Source organism: Balaenoptera acutorostrata, chromosome 16, assembly GCF_949987535.1.
Source record: "Balaenoptera acutorostrata chromosome 16, mBalAcu1.1, whole genome shotgun sequence".
Taxonomy (NCBI): domain Eukaryota; kingdom Metazoa; phylum Chordata; class Mammalia; order Artiodactyla; family Balaenopteridae; genus Balaenoptera; species Balaenoptera acutorostrata.
The window spans coordinates 31,068,596-31,087,110 of NC_080079.1; the positions used below are offsets into that span (position 1 = coordinate 31,068,596).

Consider the following 18,515-nt stretch of genomic DNA (forward strand, 5'->3'; position numbering starts at 1 on the left):
TAGACAGAATAAGGGAAGAATGGATGAATTAAATGAGAGAAAGAGAAAAGAAAAATGGATACGGGGACAATGGATGAAGGGAAGAAAGGAAGGATGGAAGGATATTGAAAGGGAGGATGAAAAGATGGATGGATGGTTGGGTGGGTGGGGGGTGGACAAGGGGATGGATGAAAAGAGATGAACGTCAGAGTCTCACTGGCCTCCAGCTCTCTGACAGAGCACAGCAAACAGGGAGGCCAGCAGAGGGCTTTCTTTCCAGAAGGACATACACATTGACTCTTTGGGGCCCCAGGAAGCCAGTCTTCCCTCCCCCACTCCAAAGACATTCCTAGGACCACTCCTTCCTCTTCACTCTCTGCCTCTTCCCACTGCCCCTTCCCAAAGGGCAAAGGGCAGCACAGCCAGGAAAGCTATCTGCTATTTATCCCAGCCCTGTTTACTCTGGGTCTGCAATTAACAAAGTCTCCTTCCCAGATCAAGGAGGGCCAAAGAGGGTGCAAAGAGGACACGGAGAGCCCTGACAGGCCAGGTTACTCATTGATAAGCAATGGGGAATTGAGGGAGGCTACACCTTATCCTCTTCTGTCCCATCAGCCACCCCTTCCTGACTCCCAAGGAGGCAGGGACCCAGGTCCCAGGCAGTTCTTAGCTCAGGAAGGCTGACATGGGATGGCCCTGCCTAGAAAGCCCTGCCTCAAGGTGTGCAGGTCTGTGCAGGTGCAGCTCCCAAGATCAGGGTCAAAAGACTGTGCAGCCTAGTGGTGAAGATCATGGGCCCTGGGAAGGGACCAGACCCAGGTTCATAGACCCATCTCTTCTCACTTACCAGCTGTGTGACCTTGGGTAAGTGACTTAATCCCTCTGAGCCTCAGTCTTCCCCTCTATAAAATAGGGATGATGGTAAGTCAGACCCATGTCAAAAGATGCTGTGAGGATGGAATGAGTTAACTTACATAACACACCAAGCATGCCATGCATCAGCCACAGTTTTGGGCTCCTTTGGGGAACCTGGGGCACCCTTCTCAGCCTTTTCATCCTCCAGGTTCCTTCCACTTTCCCCTAGGATCCCCTCTGCTACCAGCAGACACTTGGAGGTTCTGTTTCCTCACTTACCCAGAAGGGCTCCAGAGGTTCCTGGTTGCCCAGTACAGTAGCCACCAGCCACATGGGCCTATTTAAATTTAAATTAACTAAAATTAATATTATTTAGCCATTAAAAGGACTGCAGTACTGATTCATGGTACAACATGGATGAACTTCAAAAACATTCTGTTAAGTGAAAGAAGCCAGGCACGGAAAGTCATATACTGCATGACTGCATTCCTATGAAATGTCCAGAAGAGGCAAATCCATAGAGACAGAAAGCAGCTTGGTGGTTTCCAGGGGCTCGGGGCAAGGGGAATGGGGAGAAACTGCTTAATGTGGACAGAATTTCCTTTTGGGGTGATGAAAATTTTTAGAACTAGATAGAGGTGGTGGTGGCCTAACATTATGAATGTACTCAATGCCACTGAAGTATTCACTTTAAAACGGTTAATTTCATGGTATGTGAATTTCATCTCACTAAAAATAATAATAATAATAATAATAATAATAATAATAATAATTTAATTTAAAATTTGGTTCCTTAGTAGCACTAGCCACATTTTAAGAGCCCAGTAGCCACATGTGGCTAGTGGCTTCAGGATTAGAGGGCACAGGTACAGAACATGTCCATCAATGCAGAGTTTTTTTAACAAGCTTGACCTTCAGGTAATCAAATATAATAGTGATAAACCTCTTTACATACATTATCTCATCTGACCCTCTCACCAGGATGGCATTTTTTTTTTTTAAGACATGGGGAAGGGCTTCCCTGGTGGCGCAGTGGTTGAGAATCTGCCTGCCAATGCAGGGGTCATGGGTTCGAGCCCTGGTCTGGGAAGATCCCACATGCCGCGGAGCAACTAGGCCCGTGAGCCACAGCTACTGAGCCTGCGCGTCTGGAGCCTGTGCTCCGCAACAAGAGAGGCCGCGATAGTGAGAGGCCCGCGCACCGCGATGAAGAGTGGCCCCCACTTGCCACAACTAGAGAAAGCCCTCGCGCAGAAACGAAGACTCAACACAGCCATAAATAAATAAATAAATAAATAAAAGGTTAAAAAAAAAAAAAAGACATGGGGAAATTGGGACCCAGAGAAGGGAGGTATAAGCCCAAGGCTGCACAGGGAGTGGCAGGCCAAAGACCTGCACTGGGGTCCGTGGGCCTCTGGGGTCCTTTCTGCCCCCCTCAGAGACGGGCCCAGGAAGCAACAACAAAACTCTCTGGCCATCTGGCTGTCCTGCTCACATATCTGCTTTCTCCTGAAGGGGACTTGGCACCAGTTTAAAGCAGGCGAGGGTGTGAAAGTGTGCAGTCTGGAAGTTGAAGGGTGCTTGGTTCCTGTTCGCAAAAACTGTGGGGAAGAGAACTTAGTGCCAAGTGATTTGGAATTTTAACAAAAATTCCAGGAAGCCAAAGGCTGGGTAATGTGAGTGGAGGGGAAAGAATGCACCTTTCCCTGACCCCAAGTTGCCTGGCCACATAACTAGGTCAAGAGGGCACAGACCTCTTGGTCTCTAGTGGACCCTGAGTTGTCTTCAGAGCCCTTCAAGGGGGGCTAAAAAGGCCTGAAAGTTTTCCTGGCCTTGGCATAATTCAGACTCGTGGGGCAGTGGAAAAGCGTGGAAGGTTGGGAGAGTCAGAGCTTTGTTCAATTCCAGCTCCATCGCTTACTGCCTGGATGACCTTGAGTAAGATACTTAACCTCTCTGAGCCTCAATTTCTTCACCTGTAAAATGAGGACTGACTGTGTGTGTCTCCCTCAGTTGCTGTACGGATGAAGCAAGATAACAGATGTGACTCCCAAACACCCTATAAAGATGACTTAGCTTCACCAGGACCCAAGCAGTTCTCAACCACTGTCCTTAGGAGGATCTCACCTTAAACATGAACCCTGGGGAAGTCTTAAGATTAAAATCCTCATCAATAATATTACTAATAATAGCAATGGTGCTGGCATGGGTCAGACTCACTGAAGGGTGATTATGAAATCACAGATGGAGGGACAGGCTAGCTGCCCTGCCTGTACTCAAAATATGTGCAGTAGAGTCAGATCCATCTGGAAGATTCCCAGCTGTGTGACCTTGGACAAGTTCCTCAGTCACCTCTGACTTCTCATCTGTAAACAGGGATGATAATAACATCTACCTCTCAGCATTGTTGAGAGGTTTAAATGAGATGATAATGAACTTAGCACCATGCCTGGACATACAAATGTCTGCTAACACTGTTTATTAATCAGAGCCCTGAGCTGGGGGCTGGAGAAGGTAAGAAGGACAGGAAACCAACTAACCACATCCCCAGGCAGAGGAGGCAGGTCATGTGAAGCTTCCAGAAGGGAAAGAGTTCTCATTTTAGCCTCAAAGACGTCCATGAGCCTTGGAGAGTGGCTGCAACCATGAACAGGAGGAAGGGTGGAAGTGGGGAACGGGTACGGCCCCCTCCGAGGCCAGCATTTCTCATCTTGGTCCCCACGCCACTGCATCAGAACCACCTGAGAGTGACATATGCTGAACTGGAATCTGCAGGTGGCCCAGCAATCTGAATGGGTATTTTAACCAGCTTCCAAGTGGCCTCACACTGCAAATTTGGGAACGTCTCTCCCCTCCTGGCTGTGGGGTGTGTCCTGTGACAGCCCACGTCAGCCGGCTTAGTCAAGGTAGGTCCAGGAGGCCAGGGACAATCCACAGGCACAGGAAGTCAACCCCAAACCTCATCTGCCCATCATACTTCCAGCCATTAGACAAAAACAAAAAACCATGGGGCATATGCAGGGGTGAGGAGTAACAAGTGGCACAGTGCAGACACTGACTGATTTCAGGAGATGACCAATGAGGGTGGCCACCAACCAATCAGAACAGAGGTCTGACCAATCAGAACAGCCAAATAGGGCCCAGTCGGCTGCATGCACCCCCGGAGAGAGTTCATACTGGACAGGGGCCACTGTTGGGGACGGGAATGCTTGGTGGGTAGGGCTCTGGCCCACCCTAGCCCTTACCACACTCGACCCCGCTCATCTGTCTTATCTGCTGAGTTCCCACAAGCCACATTATTTGAAAACAGGATCGCCTTACTTTAAAAACACCACTGGTGAAAAGTGTTGATCCGTGAGTGCTTCTCCACAGGGGCTCTGCCGGCCTTTGCGGCAGGACAACTCTTGGTCGTGCAGGGCTGGGCTGGACGATGCAGGAGTTTAGCATCCTTGGCCCCTGCCCAGTAAATGCCAGCAGCAGTCCCAGCGGTCCTGATGACCAAACCCAGGCAGGGGCGGCCTATCCATCCAGCTGAGAAGCACTTCTAGCCCAACTCCCCCTGCTTTACAGCTGCAACAATTGAGAGCCAAGACATCGAGTGACCATCCAAGGCCACAGCACAGCAGGTGAGTGGGGAACTGGAGAGCCAAAAGAAGTGGGCTGAGCCCAGGTCTCAGACAAACCTAACCGGGGCCTCAGTTTCCCAGAAGTGGGCAGGACGGAAGCAGGGGGCCCTTCCAGAGAGCCTTGTGTGGGCACCCATGCCCTGAACCGCTGCCAGCTGGAAGAAAAAGGACCAGGTAGCCCCACTAGAGCCGGAGCCCTCAGCATCCGAGCACAGAAGACCCATTCTGGGGCCAGGCAAAGAAGCTGTGACCACCTCGGTGGCCCTCGGGGCAAGAGCCCAGCAGTTCCCAGGCCAAGGCCCCAGCTCCCTCACAGCAGAGGACAATTGCTCCATTGGCTAGAGCGGGGGAGAGGAGATTCACTGGCCGTGGCCCTGCCCGGCTTCTCCCCACCATTACCCTCTCCTTAATGAGGCCATTGTTTGCCCAGGGTTCCCCCAACAGCCGGCCCTCACCCCAACCACTCCTGCCCTGGGTTTCCCCTCCACAGCCTGCCCTCCAGGACCTCCTGGGGGCTTCCTGACTTCCTCCCTTGCACTTGGAACACAAAGGTCCCTGGGGCCTCTTTGACCTATAGTTCTCCTTACAGGGCCACTCACTTCCCTCTCCCAGCCTCTGGTTTTTAAATTAATCAAAGAGGCATGGACTGCCAATTGACTTCTGTTCAGCGTGAGAGGAGTTCCATCCTGAGAGTGTGTAATTCCAGTCAAAAGCAAAGAAATCTGCTCTTTTATTTATGGGCAAATGCACCATTCTATGTTGATTTGGGGAAACATGGCAAATAGCTTATGAAGCTTTAGTAGCTCCTTCCCAGACCCTGGGTGGTCAGGAACCAGCAGAATAGAGAATAGCTTTCAGCTGAAACATTTTATAAATCTGGGGTCCCAAGGGCCCCATGCAGCCAACAGCCAGGGTTGAGAGAGTGGGGGCCATGCACCACCTACCTCCTGTGATTGCACAAAACTCTTTCAACACTTACACTAGAGCAGTTTTATGCATCTTCAGGTACTTATTTAATCTTACCAACAAATCTACAAAAGGAAAGTCCCCATTTTGCAGATGGGGAAACTGAGGCACCGGGAGTTGTGTCTTACCCAAGTTCCCACATAAGCAGTAAAGGAAAAAGCCTAATCATAGGTGCCTTTGACTCTGCGTCCAGTGCTCATTCTCGTCTCCACCGAGAGGCTTTGGGGCACCTCTCCACCCCCCTCAACTAGGAACCCACTCTAGTTGTGATTAGAAGATACTTGTGTGTTTGTTCATCGGCTGGCTGCCCCTCTAGACCTCATACTCCCTGAGGGCAGTGGCCCAGCCAACCAGGGCCAAACCCGCTGCAGCCTCATTACCTGAGTCCCACTGAAGTTTCTGCTCTGGCCCCAGGGCTCCCCCTCCCCTGCAAGGCAGTTTGGGTCAGTGCTAGACAGGGTAGAACTCCCTCCAGACATTCTCACATGTGGACAGGAATCCACAAGCTACAGGGGGAAATCCTGGGTTCAAGTCCTGGCTCTGCTTTTTGGCTGTGTGACTCTGGGCAAGTTACTAAACTTCTCTGAGTCTCAATTTTCTCATATTAAATGAGGATGATAATGCCTCCCTCACAGTGCTATTGGAATAATTAAGTGAGGTAACGTATGGGAAAGCACAGAGCATTATGCCAGGCACCTAGGATGCCCTAAACAAGCGTTCAAGAGAGTAGGGGGAAGGAGGGAGCAGGGGAAGTCTACATGAGCTTAGGGGGCTTGTCCATCACCCCAAGTCCCTCAGCAAGCATCTCATGCTACTCAACTTACTCCACTCAGTCCTCACCAGCTCTCCCCTCAGTCACCCTATAGCCCTCCTGATCTTCCCTGGGCCTCCCAAGAATTCCAACAGAGACCAAGAAAGGTTAAAGGAAGCTGGCTCCCACCTGAGCCCATCTGGCTCCAAAGACTCCTTTCTTCTGCCGCCTCCTTCCACCAAGCATTCATCTGTCCAGTCAGTTATTCACTCATGCAACATGTATTGTGCATCTACTACGTGACTGGCAGTATGCTAGGAGCCAGAGGAACGGAGATGGACAAGACAGGTCTTGCCTCTGTGGAACCCTCAGCCTACTGGGAAGCCAGAAATGGAAAAAAATCAACCTAGTGAGATGATGAGCAGGAGATGAGGGCTGCATAGGGAGGTCTGGGGTTCTACGAGGGCGCCCAGCCAGAAGGCCTGGCCTACCTGGAGCCTTGGGAGGAACTTTATGCTAAGAGCAATCAGAGCAACTGAGGGTCTCGAGCTGAAGGGTGAGGCTACCATGTTTGCAGTTTGAGATGATTCGCTCCTGCAGAGTGGAAAACAAGACCAGAAAGCAGCCCCAAGCAGTGAGGAAGGACAGCACTGAGGAAGAGGAGCAGTGACAAAGGGACAGCACAGGTGTATTTACGAGAAATTTAGGAGCAAGGAGCCACAGAATCTGGTGACAGTCTCTAAAGACCATTGTCATGCCAATGTTCAATAGTTTTAACTAACAATTATATAGAAAGCTCTCCTCTGTGCACCATTCTAAGCAATTTTTAAATGAACTCTAATCCTCCCAATAACCCTATAAGGCACTATTGTTATTATCCTCATTTTACAGATGAGGAAACTGAAGCACAGACAGGTTAAATAACTCGCCCAAGGTCAAGTAGCATTGATGAAATTAGAATCCAGTCTTGCTCCAGAGTTCGTGGTCTTTTTTTTCTTCTTCTTCCTCTTTTTTATAAATATTTGGCCATGCCGACAGCATCCGGGATCTTAGTTCCCCAACCAGGGATCGAACCTGTGTCCCCTGCGGTGGAAGCGCGACGTCTTAACCACTGGACTGCCAGAGAAGTCCCCAGAGTTTGTGGTCTTAACCCAAACATTTGGCTGCCTCTCTGATGTGCTTCTAGCTGGGCTGCCCACCAGCCACAGCTCGGGGCTCCCAGGTGTGCTGGGGAACCAGAGAGAAGAGGAGAGCATTACTCAGCCTTCTCTCCATCCCAGCCCTGTCCAGAGACTACCAGCCGTGCCCACCCTCCACCCCACTTCCTTTTGTACTTCAGACAGTCATTCTTAGACTAGACCAAGACCCAGGCCCAAGACAAGACTGGCCTCTGCTTTTTTTGCAGAGCCACATGAGATCCAGGACAAATGGAGAGCCAGCTGGTGTCCAGGCTCATAGAAGGGAGGACTACGTCACCTCCCTGGCCACTCGATTCAGTGACAGTGAGCCCAGCCCCTCCAGGACCAGGCCCCCACTGCCACCAGGGCACCCAGAGGTCCTGAACAGGCCTTCTTGAACTGCTGCCCACAGCACAGGATGTGCAGCAGGAAGGCTCGGCGCAGCTGGGGGCCTATGGGACAGATGTTGACTTTGCAATCGACAAAACTAAAATGCTGGAAAGTAAAGCAGTGCTGTAGGTGTGGTAGGAAGAGCACTGGACTGGAAGTCAGGAACGTCAAGTTCTAGTTTCCTCTTATAGAAAGTGGTGGGGGATGGGAGGATGCTGGGGGACAATAGAAATGGGTCCCTGCTAGCACTAATAGTTCTCTTAACTTCACAGACCACTCACCCTGGGCTTTTTGCTGAGCACTCAGCGGCAGCTGCTACGAAAACAGGTGTCCCAGCAGAGGAACACTGAGACTGTAAAAGGCAGATAACTCCAGGAGGCTCTGGAATAAGGACAAGATTCTTTCTCACCTCTTCGGGCATCCCAGCCCTCCAGGAGGCAGGCAAGCCTGTGCTAGCAGGACCTCCTCACAGCCAGGGATAGAAGAGGTCCCACCTCAAGCCAAGGCTTCTCACAGCCTCACCTCCGTCATCATCCCAGCTCCCTTCCTTTTCATTATCCTCAAGACAGCCCCACGGAGAATGCAGGGCAGAGATGCATTACTCCTCATGTCCACAGATGAGTAAACTGAGACTCAGGGAGTGGGAAGGACTTGCTATTAAGTTGAAAACATACAACTCAGATCTTCAGAATCCAAGCATGGTGCACTCCCCACTGCTACACACTGCCTCTCCCAGAGGCTTTGTAGAGGCACGAATGGGGCAGATCTCTTGGCTCCTGGCTCTGTTATAGCTCCGATCACAGAGCTACTGGACGCCAGGCACTCTGCCAGGTGCTTCTCTCATCCTTTATCTAGTAAATCTTCACTACCACCCAGTAAATAAACGTTACTAACCACATTTTACAAATGAATAAACACAGGTCTAAAGTTCAATAGACATATGTCCAAAGACACACAACTAGGATGTGGTCAGAATTCACCACCAGTCAGTCTGACTCAAAGCCCTGGCTCCTCCTGCTACACTTCACTGCCTTCGTGTGTCTACGTCCTCCACATGGGCTGGGACTGAGACTCTTACTTGTGTATGCCTGGCCCATACCAGGCATTAGCTAAATGTTAGTTCATGGAATCATTTTTCCCAAGACTAAAGATTAAAAGGAACAAAGAAGGCTATTTCATACAGATAAAAATTACAATCCAACCAGAACATACAATAATCACAAAACTTTATGCTCCAGGGACTTCCCTGGTAGAGCAGTGGTTAAGAATCTGCCTGCCAATGTAGGGGACACGGGTTTGATCTCTGGTCCGAGAAGATCCCACATGCTGCGGAACAGCTAAGTCCGTGTGCCACAACTACTGAAGCCCACACACCTAGAGCCTGTGCTCTGCAACAAGAGAAGCCACCGCAGTGAGAAGCCTGCGCACCGCAACAAAGCGTAGCCAACTAGCCCCCGCTCACGGCAACTAGAGAAAGCCCGCAAGCAGCAACGAAGACCCAATGCAGCCAAAAATAAATAAATAAATAAATAATTTTTTTTTTAAAAAAGAAACTTTATGCTCCTAACAACACAGCTTCAAAGTATATAAAGCAAAATTGAATCAAAAGAAAAAAAAAAAAAGGAAAAATCAGCAAACCTCACAAAGTAGATTTTATACACCTCTATCAGAAATGAACAGAGGAAGTAAGCCAGTGGTTCTTAAACTTTTTGGTCTCAGGACCTCTTTACACCCTTAAAAATTATTGAGGTTTTAGATTAAATCAAAGAACTTTTGTTTATATAGATATCTACCATTTATATCAACATCTACAATGGTTAAAATGAAAACTGAGAAAAAATTTATATATTAATTCATTTCAAATAACTGTAATAATCCCATTATATGTCAACATAAATAACAAATTTTTGTGAAAAGTAATTACATTTTACAAAACAAAAAAATTTAGTGAAAAAAAAATTTAGTGAGAAGAGTGGCACTGTTTCACTTTTTTTTTTGGCTGCATTGGATCTTCATTGCTGCACAGGCTTTCTCTAGTTGCGGTGTGCGGGCTTCTCACTGCGGTGGCTTCTCTTGCTGTGGAGCACAGGCTCTAGGCACGCGGGCTTCAGTAGTTGTGGCACATGGGCTCAGTAGTTGTGGCTCACAGGCTCTAGAGCGCAGGCTCAGTAGTTGTGGCGCACGGATTTAGATGCTCCGCAGCATGTGGGATCTTCCCGGACCAGGGCTCGAACCCATGTCCCCTGCACTGGCAGGTGGATTCTTAACCACTGCGCCACCAGGGAAGCCCTGTTTTACATTTTTGCAATCTCTTTCATGTCTAGTTTAATAGAAGACAGTCAGATTCTTATATCTCCTGCATTCCATCTGTTGTTACATGTTGTTCTGGTTGACATATGGAGAAAATTTGGCTTTACAGAGAAATGTAATTGGAAAAGAGAGTATTTTAATAGCCTTTTTAGATATTATGGCTATCAAACTGATACTACAAAAAAATTGACAGGTGACAATTCCTTAAATGTTGGTTGTAATGTAGAATCTGAATCCACATCAATAAACTTTTCTTACTCAACAGAGTAAAATCCTTAAAATCCATTGGTCTATCTTGTACCTTGAGTGGATCTTCAAATTACGTACAATTTTGACCTTGTGGACTCCCTGAAAGCCACTTGGGGACCCTCAAGGGAACCCTGACCACAAGGAGAACCACTGAAGCAGGCACTAAAGAAGTAGAAAAATGTAGGATTTGATAACATAATTAGCAATTTTTTTTTTTTGGCCGCACCGCATGGCTTGCGGGATCTTGGCACGGAGTCCTAACCACCGGACTGCCAGGGAATTCCCAATAAGTAGCAAGTTTAATCTAAGAGTTCTCTGTGTAGAACTTTGCTTACAACAAACCATGAATACACATTTTGAACAAGTGGTTCCCTCCATCAGCTGGGGGAAACGTGTGCCTGGACAGACAGCAGACGCTCCAAGATGGACAGATGCCCAGTATGTCAGGTGTCCCACCCAGCTGCCTAGGCCCTGGGACAGCCTCATCAGAAAGGGATATGACATCAGAGCGCAGCTTCCTCCTTTCTCTGGCCACAGGGGGAGAGCGTCCCTGAACAGCTACCCCAGGGTGCAGCCCCCCACCTGGGTTCCTTTCCTGTGAAGGGCTTCCCTCCTCAATCTCATCATGGGCCCCATGTCAGGGCGCCTCGTGGGTCCCCAAGGCAGAGTTGCCGGGTAAAGCCTACCCATCCTCCTCTTCCAGGAAGTTTCTAGCCTGGCCCCTCTGCTCTTCGGAGCCCCTGGAACTGCCAGGTACAGACTCCCCCAGCTCTCAGACCATGTGTAGTTCTTACATAAGCAGCAGCAGGAACAATGCCTCACTCTGTCCAGGCCAGGCACTGGGATGCCAAGAACAGCACAGGAGACCAGCTACGCAGGGAGCCAGCACCTTGTACATCCATCTGGGAGCTCCAACACCCCCTGCCAGGGACTGAAACCACACCTCCCCTGGAGTGCAGAAGCCCTGCCAAGCGCAGAGGGGGTAGTGAGGGGTAGGCTGGAGTGCAGGGAACGGAACTGCTGCTCTGAGTCCCAAACCAGAGCCAGGGCCAAGGTGTCCAAGGGAGCTTTCAGAACACACACATTTATACCCTAAAGTCACACATCCCTTGGCAATCTAACATTCCTAGGTATCTACTATGTGCTGGCATTGTGCGGGAGGCTTTCTTTCCATGCACCATCTTGTTTGGCCCTCACAATAACTGCTGAGGCGGTTCTATTTTACAAACAAAGAAATGAAGGGTCAGAATGGCTAAGTATTTGCCCAAGGTCACTCAGAGAGTATACACTTGGATTTGAACCTGGCTCTTTCCGTCTGCAGAGTCCAGGCTCTTGCACCATTACTACACTGTCTGGCCCTGCAGGGAGTGGTCCTTCACCTTCTGAGTGGTCATCCCCAGAATCTCTTCACGCTGGGGTTGGGAGAGGGAGAAGGGGCAGGAAAGCTTGTTCTCCCCAGACCCAACTAGGTCATCCTGGACATCAAAAGAACATCCTGTCCCACCCTAGGGCTCTGTCTGTTTAATTTTCTTCTGCCTCCTCTGCCCTGCCTTGTGCCTTTTTCTCACGACTGGATCAGATGAAGCAGGGCCTATGTCTTTTGTATTTCTGTAGCCCCATGTGTGGGATACACACCTCGAGCCTTGCACACAGTAAGTGCTTCCTGTGTGTCTGCTGAATATTAAGAGAAGTGATCCTTCACCCCTCTCCACTACCACTGCAAGGATAGATCCATGGGAAGATGGGAGCCTTGGAAACATTCAGGAGGATGGGGATGGGGAGGATTTTAGGGCAAGAGTGGAGGGGGCAAGTGCCCCAGAACTCCTGCCCCCCATAGCACCCCAAACCCTCCTACAAGATACCTCCCCAGGGTACCCTCCCCACCAAAGGCTGGGGGGTCAGTTCTCCAGCTAGGTTCTCAGGAAGGAGCCCCCCACCCCACCCCCAAGCCTCTTGTCCAAAGCTCCTCCCACAGGAAAGCCAATGAAAGGCAGGGTCCAGACAAGGAAAAGACCCCAGACATGGGGTTCCTGAAAGCTGCCTCCTCTCTGATGTCCCCCTGGATATCCTCCTCAATTCCTTCCTTCTCTGGGCTCCCAGAGGAGGTACAGTCTCCTCCCTTAGCGCTTCCTACCCTAGGCTGGAATTTATCTTAGGGCAGAGTAGTTAAACCCTGGCCTTTGGAACCCAACACCTGGACTCAAATCATGGCTCCTTCATCTATTAGCAATGTGACCAAGGGCCAGTTACTTCACCTCTCTGAGCACCCCGCCACCATAGTCATTAAGCCTGCAGACTCAGAATCCAGACCTCCTGGTCATATCTGGGCTCTGACTCTGGAATCAGACTTCCTGGGTTCAAATCTTGGCACCAATCTTTACTTAACCTTTTTGTCTCAGTGCCTTTATCTGTAAAGTGAGGATAGTAATAGTATCTGCCCACCTTATAGCATTATTATGAGAATTAAATGAGGTAGTTTATGCAATATGCTCAGAACAGACTTGACACATAGGAAGCACCCAATAAGTGTTAGCTATCACTGGAAATGGTTGATAAGGTTGTGAAGTGCTGTGCAGCGTCTGAAGCACTTAATAAGCGCTCACTAAATAGTAGGTATGATTATCTTTGCCCCCACTAAGCTGTGATGTCCCAGAGGTGGGTTCTGGATCATATCCCTCTCTGATTCCCCAGCAGTCAGCACGCTGCCCGGCACCAAGCAGGAGCTCAATAAATGCGTGAGGACTGGGAGTGAAGAACTTGCCTGCCTGGACCAGGAGGGTGTGGGAAGCCAGGAGCCTCCTGCCGAGAGAAGGGAGAACCGAGGTGTCAGGGAAGAGAAAACAGAGCAGAGTGGTAAGGGCCGAGACGGAGAGATAACCAAGTGAAGTGAGTGAGAAAAGGAACAGGAGAGGCTGTGGCGGAGAGAGATAAGGAGGAAGGATGGAGAAGGCGAGGGGCGAGGAAAAAGCCTAGGGAAGTGAGGGAGCCCCGGGGAGAGGCGCAAGGCGAGGCTGGGTCAGTGGCAGGGGAGTGGGCGAGCGGGAGAGGGGAGCACGAGCCGGCGCTGAGCGGGACGCGCAGGCCCCGGGGCAGGAGGGGAAGGGGGGGCGCCACCCTGCCTCCCCGCCTTGGGGCGGGGGCCGGGCGGCCGGAGATTGGCTGGGGCGCGCGGCGAGGCCAGGGCTGGAGCTTCAAGGTGGGAGGCGCCAGGATCACTCTGTGCGCGCGGGCGCGGGACGAGGCTGCCACCCACTTGGGCGACCTCAGCGGCAGGGGAGCATCGGGGACCTGTGCAGCCATGCGGGCGGCGGCGGGGGGCGCGCGGGCGGCCGCGCTGGCGCTGCTGCTGGGGGCGCTGCACGGGGCGCCGGGGCGCGGCGAAGAGTACGACTACTACGGCTGGCAGACCGAGCCGCTGCACGGGCGCTCGTACTCCAAGCCGCCCCAGTGCCTCGACATCCCCGCCGACCTGCCGCTCTGCCACACCGTGGGCTACAAGCGCATGCGGCTGCCCAACCTGCTGGAGCACGAGAGCCTGGCCGAGGTGAAGCAGCAGTCGAGCAGCTGGCTGCCGCTGCTCGCCAAGCGCTGCCACTCGGACACGCAGGTCTTCCTCTGCTCGCTCTTCGCGCCCGTCTGCCTCGACCGGCCCATCTACCCTTGCCGCTCGCTGTGCGAGGCCGTGCGCGCCAGCTGTGCGCCGCTCATGGAGGCCTATGGCTTTCCCTGGCCCGAGATGCTGCACTGCCACAAGTTCCCCCTGGACAACGACCTCTGCATCGCTGTGCAGTTCGGGCACTTGCCCGCCACCGCGCCTCCAGGTAGCGCTGCCGCCGCCGCCGCCGCCTCCCTACCCCCAACCCCCAGCGCCCCGCGCGCTCCGACGGGATAGATGCCGCTTAGCAACCCTTTAGCACAGCTCTTCAAGCCCCCAGAGGTGCCACACACATGTCTTTGCTCAGCCCTGCATGTCGCCCCGAAGCCTACCAGCCTTCCCACCTGCGGCTGTGGACATTCCCACTGGTTCTCCCCCATTCCAACTCCGTTCCTGAAACCTCCCCCACTTCCCTCGCAGCTCCCACCTTCCCAAGCTTCTGGAATCCCTGGGGGAGCCCAATGCTATCCCCCCATCCTGAGGCCTCCAATAAATGCCTTATCACCTCTCTCAGCCCACAAATGCCCAGGATTGCTAAGCACACTCTGGGCTATGATTTCCACCCTGTCCCCATTTTCTGTACCTGGGAACCCTAAATTCTCCCACTCTTTCCCCAGTCCCCCAGGTTGGGAGACCTTTGGGTAAGGCTCAGTGCAGAAAAGTGAGCAGATTGCCAGGCTCGGCCCCTGACAAGGAGCCCTTGGGCAAGTTGCTCAACTTTGAGCCTTGGTTTCCTCATCTGTAAAGTAGGAAGCAATCCCAGGTTCCCAAAATTTATGAGACCCTAAGTGCTACCTCCCACCCACCGCCCCCAATCCCATTACCCCTAATTCCTCTCTGGTCTCAGCCTCCCCTTCACTGTGCACCCCCTCACCCTTCCCCCCACTGTCTGCCAAACTCCTTCCAGGCAGAGTAAGCCCAGGCTGGGCACCAGACAGGAGAATAAACAGTGGCACCAAGCAGGGCAGCTTTGCCTGGGTGGCTAATACCCAGAATCTAGGGAGCCCCTGGCTCTGGGACTCTCCCAAGGGGCAGCACCACTCCCCCATTTTCCATTTGACCCGGCCCCCCAGAAACAACTGGACTCCACCACACCCCACCCACCCCTCAAAGCTAACCTCACCCATGCAGTCCCCAGTCCTACACACCCACACAGGACCTGAGAGTTGTGGCTGGGTGGGGGTCCTGTGACCAAAGAGTGTTGAGAGAAGAGAAACCCCCTATTCTCAGGTTAGTAATGGGACCAGGAAGCAGGGGAGAAAGACCCAGCTCAAGCAGAGACAGCATAGTCCCCAGCAGGAATCCTAGCATGGCTCCTTTATTCTGGTTTTCTTGGAGCCCGAACATTAACAGCCTGGAAAGCAGGGAAATCCCAGGCTTGGATTCCCACCTGGCTCTGCCCTCCCACTCTCACCCGCTTTGGGCCCCTCTCTCCCCCATGATGGGGCGCCCACCAGGAGGCAGAGGCAGAGAGCGAGGTCAGGTGCTGTGTGGTAGGACCAGAGGCAGCCCAAGGTATCTGTGTGGCCAACAGACAAAACTGAGAATATTTCATACGAAAAGAGTTTTGGCTTCCCTTGAAAAATCGGAAGTTCTGGTAATGCTAAACTGGGTGCTCCTCAGTTTATCTCAGTCCCTGCCCTGCCGGCGTCACTCATTTACCCACCTGTCTGGAGCCTGGGTTCCTAGAAAGACCCCGCAAACATCCCCACCCTAGCACTAATCTAGGAGTCACAAATCCTGAGTTCTAAGCTCAGTTCTCACTAGCTTTGTAGACTTGGGTAGCCACTCTGGACCTCGGTTTCCTTTTCTTTAAAAGAGGAATAATGATACCTACTTCATAGGCTGAGGACTAAATGAGACAAAATTTAGAAAAAGACAGTGCACATCATGGTCACAGCTGCCAGGGTCATGGGGCAATCGTGTCCACCTGGTCAGTTTTGTCCCTTCACGACCTTTTGAACTTCACAGCCACTCAGTGAGCATTATCATTATCATCATCCTGTTTCCTGATGAGGAAGTGGAGGCTTGGCAGGTGGAGGTGGCTGGTCAGTGGGGGAGCCTGAACCCTAAGTGGCTCTATGGACTCTGATCCCCTCTCCCCACCCCTGCTTCTCTCTTCAGTGACCAAGATCTGCGCCCAGTGTGAGATGGAGCACAGCGCTGATGGCCTCATGGAGCAGATGTGTTCCAGCGACTTCGGTGAGTGTAGAGCCCACGTGGCCACTGCCCTCTCCCCAGAGAAATGTACCTCTTTTTTGCAGGTCATCCCAGGGACTTCAAAAGCCCCTCAAGGCCATGGTCCATCCCTGGCCAGGGCTCCGGCAGCCCTCCCTTGACACTGTCTACAGAGGGGCCTCCAGGGCTGGATTCTCTTTAGGGGAAGCAGGCTTGGCCCAGAGATGGATGGGGGCAGCAGAGGGGAGAGATGGGCTCCAGGATGGAAGTGCAGCCCCCTCATCCCTGGGCACCTCTGCCTAGTACCTGATGCACCTCTGGCCAGGGGAGCTGTGGTCACCCGTCCCACAGCTTCATCCTGGAGCCTCCCCATTCCTGGGGCAGTCAGGACTTGGCTCCTGTGCGGACCACGCAGCCCAGCATGTGGTCTTGGCCAGGTCGGCTCCCCTTTTGTGTCTTAGCCTCCTCTGTCTATGAAAAAGAGAAAGCAATGAAATCCTTCCTGCAGCAGGTCTTTGATGTCATCAGTCTGTTTGGAAAGAGGACACTACTATCGCAAGGTGTGTGCGTGTCTGAGAGAGAAAGAGGGGGTGGGGGAGAAGGAAAGAGATTTTATAACACTGTCCTTCCCTGGGCGGCCAAAGTTATTCTCTGGCTTCTCCCTGGCTGCTCCCGGAGATGGGGACCCAGAGGCCTGCAGAAGGAGGACGCTGACCTAAGTGACCGCCACCAACTCCATTAGGCTCTCTGGCCTTCAACCACCTCCTCCACTACCCCACACACTCACACTCCAACACACACCACAGACATTCTCTCACACACAAAAACACACAGCACCACACTCCACACTCCCACCCACACTACACAGTCGCACACAGATTACAGCGGTGGGTTCGCTCAGCAAGAGCTGGTTGTATGCGGCGCTTCCCAACCCTGCGCTCCGTGACTCAGTGGGTCACGGTGGGAGTGCTTACCCATGGAAATCAGCACATGCGACAGAGAAGGGCACCGCGCCCAGAGCCGGCTGTCTAGCATTTAGACCCACCACTGCTCCAAACACCACCCCCTGCTCCAAACACCACCCCCTGCAACACACACACACACACACACACACACGCACGCACGCACGCAGCCAGAAATCCCGTTTGGAAGCATCCCCAGAGATCATGAAATCCAGCCTTCCTCCGTCACAAGGACCACCCCTCCACCAAACCCTCCCTCCAACTGGTCAGCTCCACCCCCAATATTTCCCTTCCCCGGGTAGCCCACACCCAGCTCCACTCGCCACAGAGAGCTCTCCACCCTGCACCTGGTGTCATGGAAAGGCACAGGCCAGACCTCAGTTCAACCCAGGCTCTAGAATTCGGGCACATCACCACCTCTCCAAACCTCATTTCCCCACCATACCTCAAGGATGAAACATGATAATGCCCGTGCAAGTCCAGCACATGATGGGAGCTTCATAAATATTAGCGTGTACACGCAGAAGCTCCATCTCCCCAAGCCCCAGGCCTGGAGCTTCAGGCAGAGCACCAAGCATGGGGCCACCAGCGTCCTGAGCAAACGTGACGGTTCTCAGGCCATCCCTCTGTCCACCCCGACACACAGTGGTCAAAATGCGCATCAGAGAGCTCAAGATAGAGAACGCGGACCGGAAGCTGATTGGAGCCCAGAAAAAGAAGAAGCTGCTCAAGCCGGGCCCCCTGAAGCGCAAGGACACCAAGAGGCTGGTGCTGCACATGAAGAACGGCGCTGGCTGCCCCTGCCCGCAGCTGGAGAGCCTGGCCGGCAGCTTCCTGGTCATGGGCCGCAAAGTGGACGGACAGCTGCTGCTCGTGGCCGTCTACCGCTGGGACAAGAAGAACAAGGAGATGAAGTTCGCGGTCAAGTTCATGTTCTCCTACCCCTGCTCCCTCTACTACCCCTTCTTCTATGGGGCCGCGGAGCCCCACTGAAGGGCACTCCTCCCTGCCCCACCCAGCCAGCTGTGCCTTGTCTTCTGTCTCCGCCCCTGGGGTGCACTCTCTCCTCCTGCCCACCTGGCCTCCCCCTACTCCCAGGCTGACCCAGCCCCTGCCGGAGGGTGGTTCATGCAGAGCTGCTACCAGCACAGGCACTAAGGGATGGACGTGGAGCCAGGCTGTCCTTGACCGAGGGGTTCTGGGGTCCTTGAAGGTTTCCTCCCATAGGAGCAGAGGTTTCTCAGTTGGGAGAAAGTAGGCAGAGAGAAGACAGAGCTCTAAGCAGCCTGAGGAGGTGGTTTCCAGAATAGCCGGTGGTGTCGGCTCCCCTCTGTTGGCGGTGGGGCCTCGCCTGGGAGAGGGAAGTCTTGGTATTAGGCTGAGCTACTTGAGGGACAGTTCTTGGCCCCCAGGGCC

The 18,515-nt window shown here is 52.5% G+C and overlaps 2 protein-coding genes across 9 annotated transcripts in view; one reads left to right on the forward strand and one right to left on the reverse strand.

The window, feature by feature from the left end:
* ZFYVE27 (zinc finger FYVE-type containing 27) overlaps nt 1-18,515 on the reverse strand; it is a 137,640-nt gene that overhangs the window by 90,690 nt on the left and 28,435 nt on the right. The gene's annotated exons all lie outside the window — the stretch shown is intronic.
* SFRP5 (secreted frizzled related protein 5) lies at nt 13,603-18,456 on the forward strand. The gene is made up of 3 exons (XM_007187398.2): nt 13,603-14,125; nt 16,084-16,161; nt 17,746-18,456. Exons 1-3 carry the CDS (start codon nt 13,603-13,605, stop codon nt 18,090-18,092), a joined length of 948 nt encoding a protein of 315 aa, XP_007187460.2. The 3' UTR covers nt 18,093-18,456.

Bases quoted from the DNA above. Each gene is read 5' to 3' on its own strand.
- SFRP5 (XM_007187398.2), top strand. From the start codon at position 13,603: ATGCGGGCGGCGGCGGGGGGCGCGCGGGCGGCCGCGCTGGCGCTGCTG. The intron at 14,126-16,083 runs GTAGCGCTGCCG...TTCTCTCTTCAG, and splicing joins GCCCGCCACCGCGCCTCCAG to TGACCAAGATCTGCGCCCAG. The intron at 16,162-17,745 runs GTGAGTGTAGAG...CCCGACACACAG, and splicing joins GATGTGTTCCAGCGACTTCG to TGGTCAAAATGCGCATCAGA.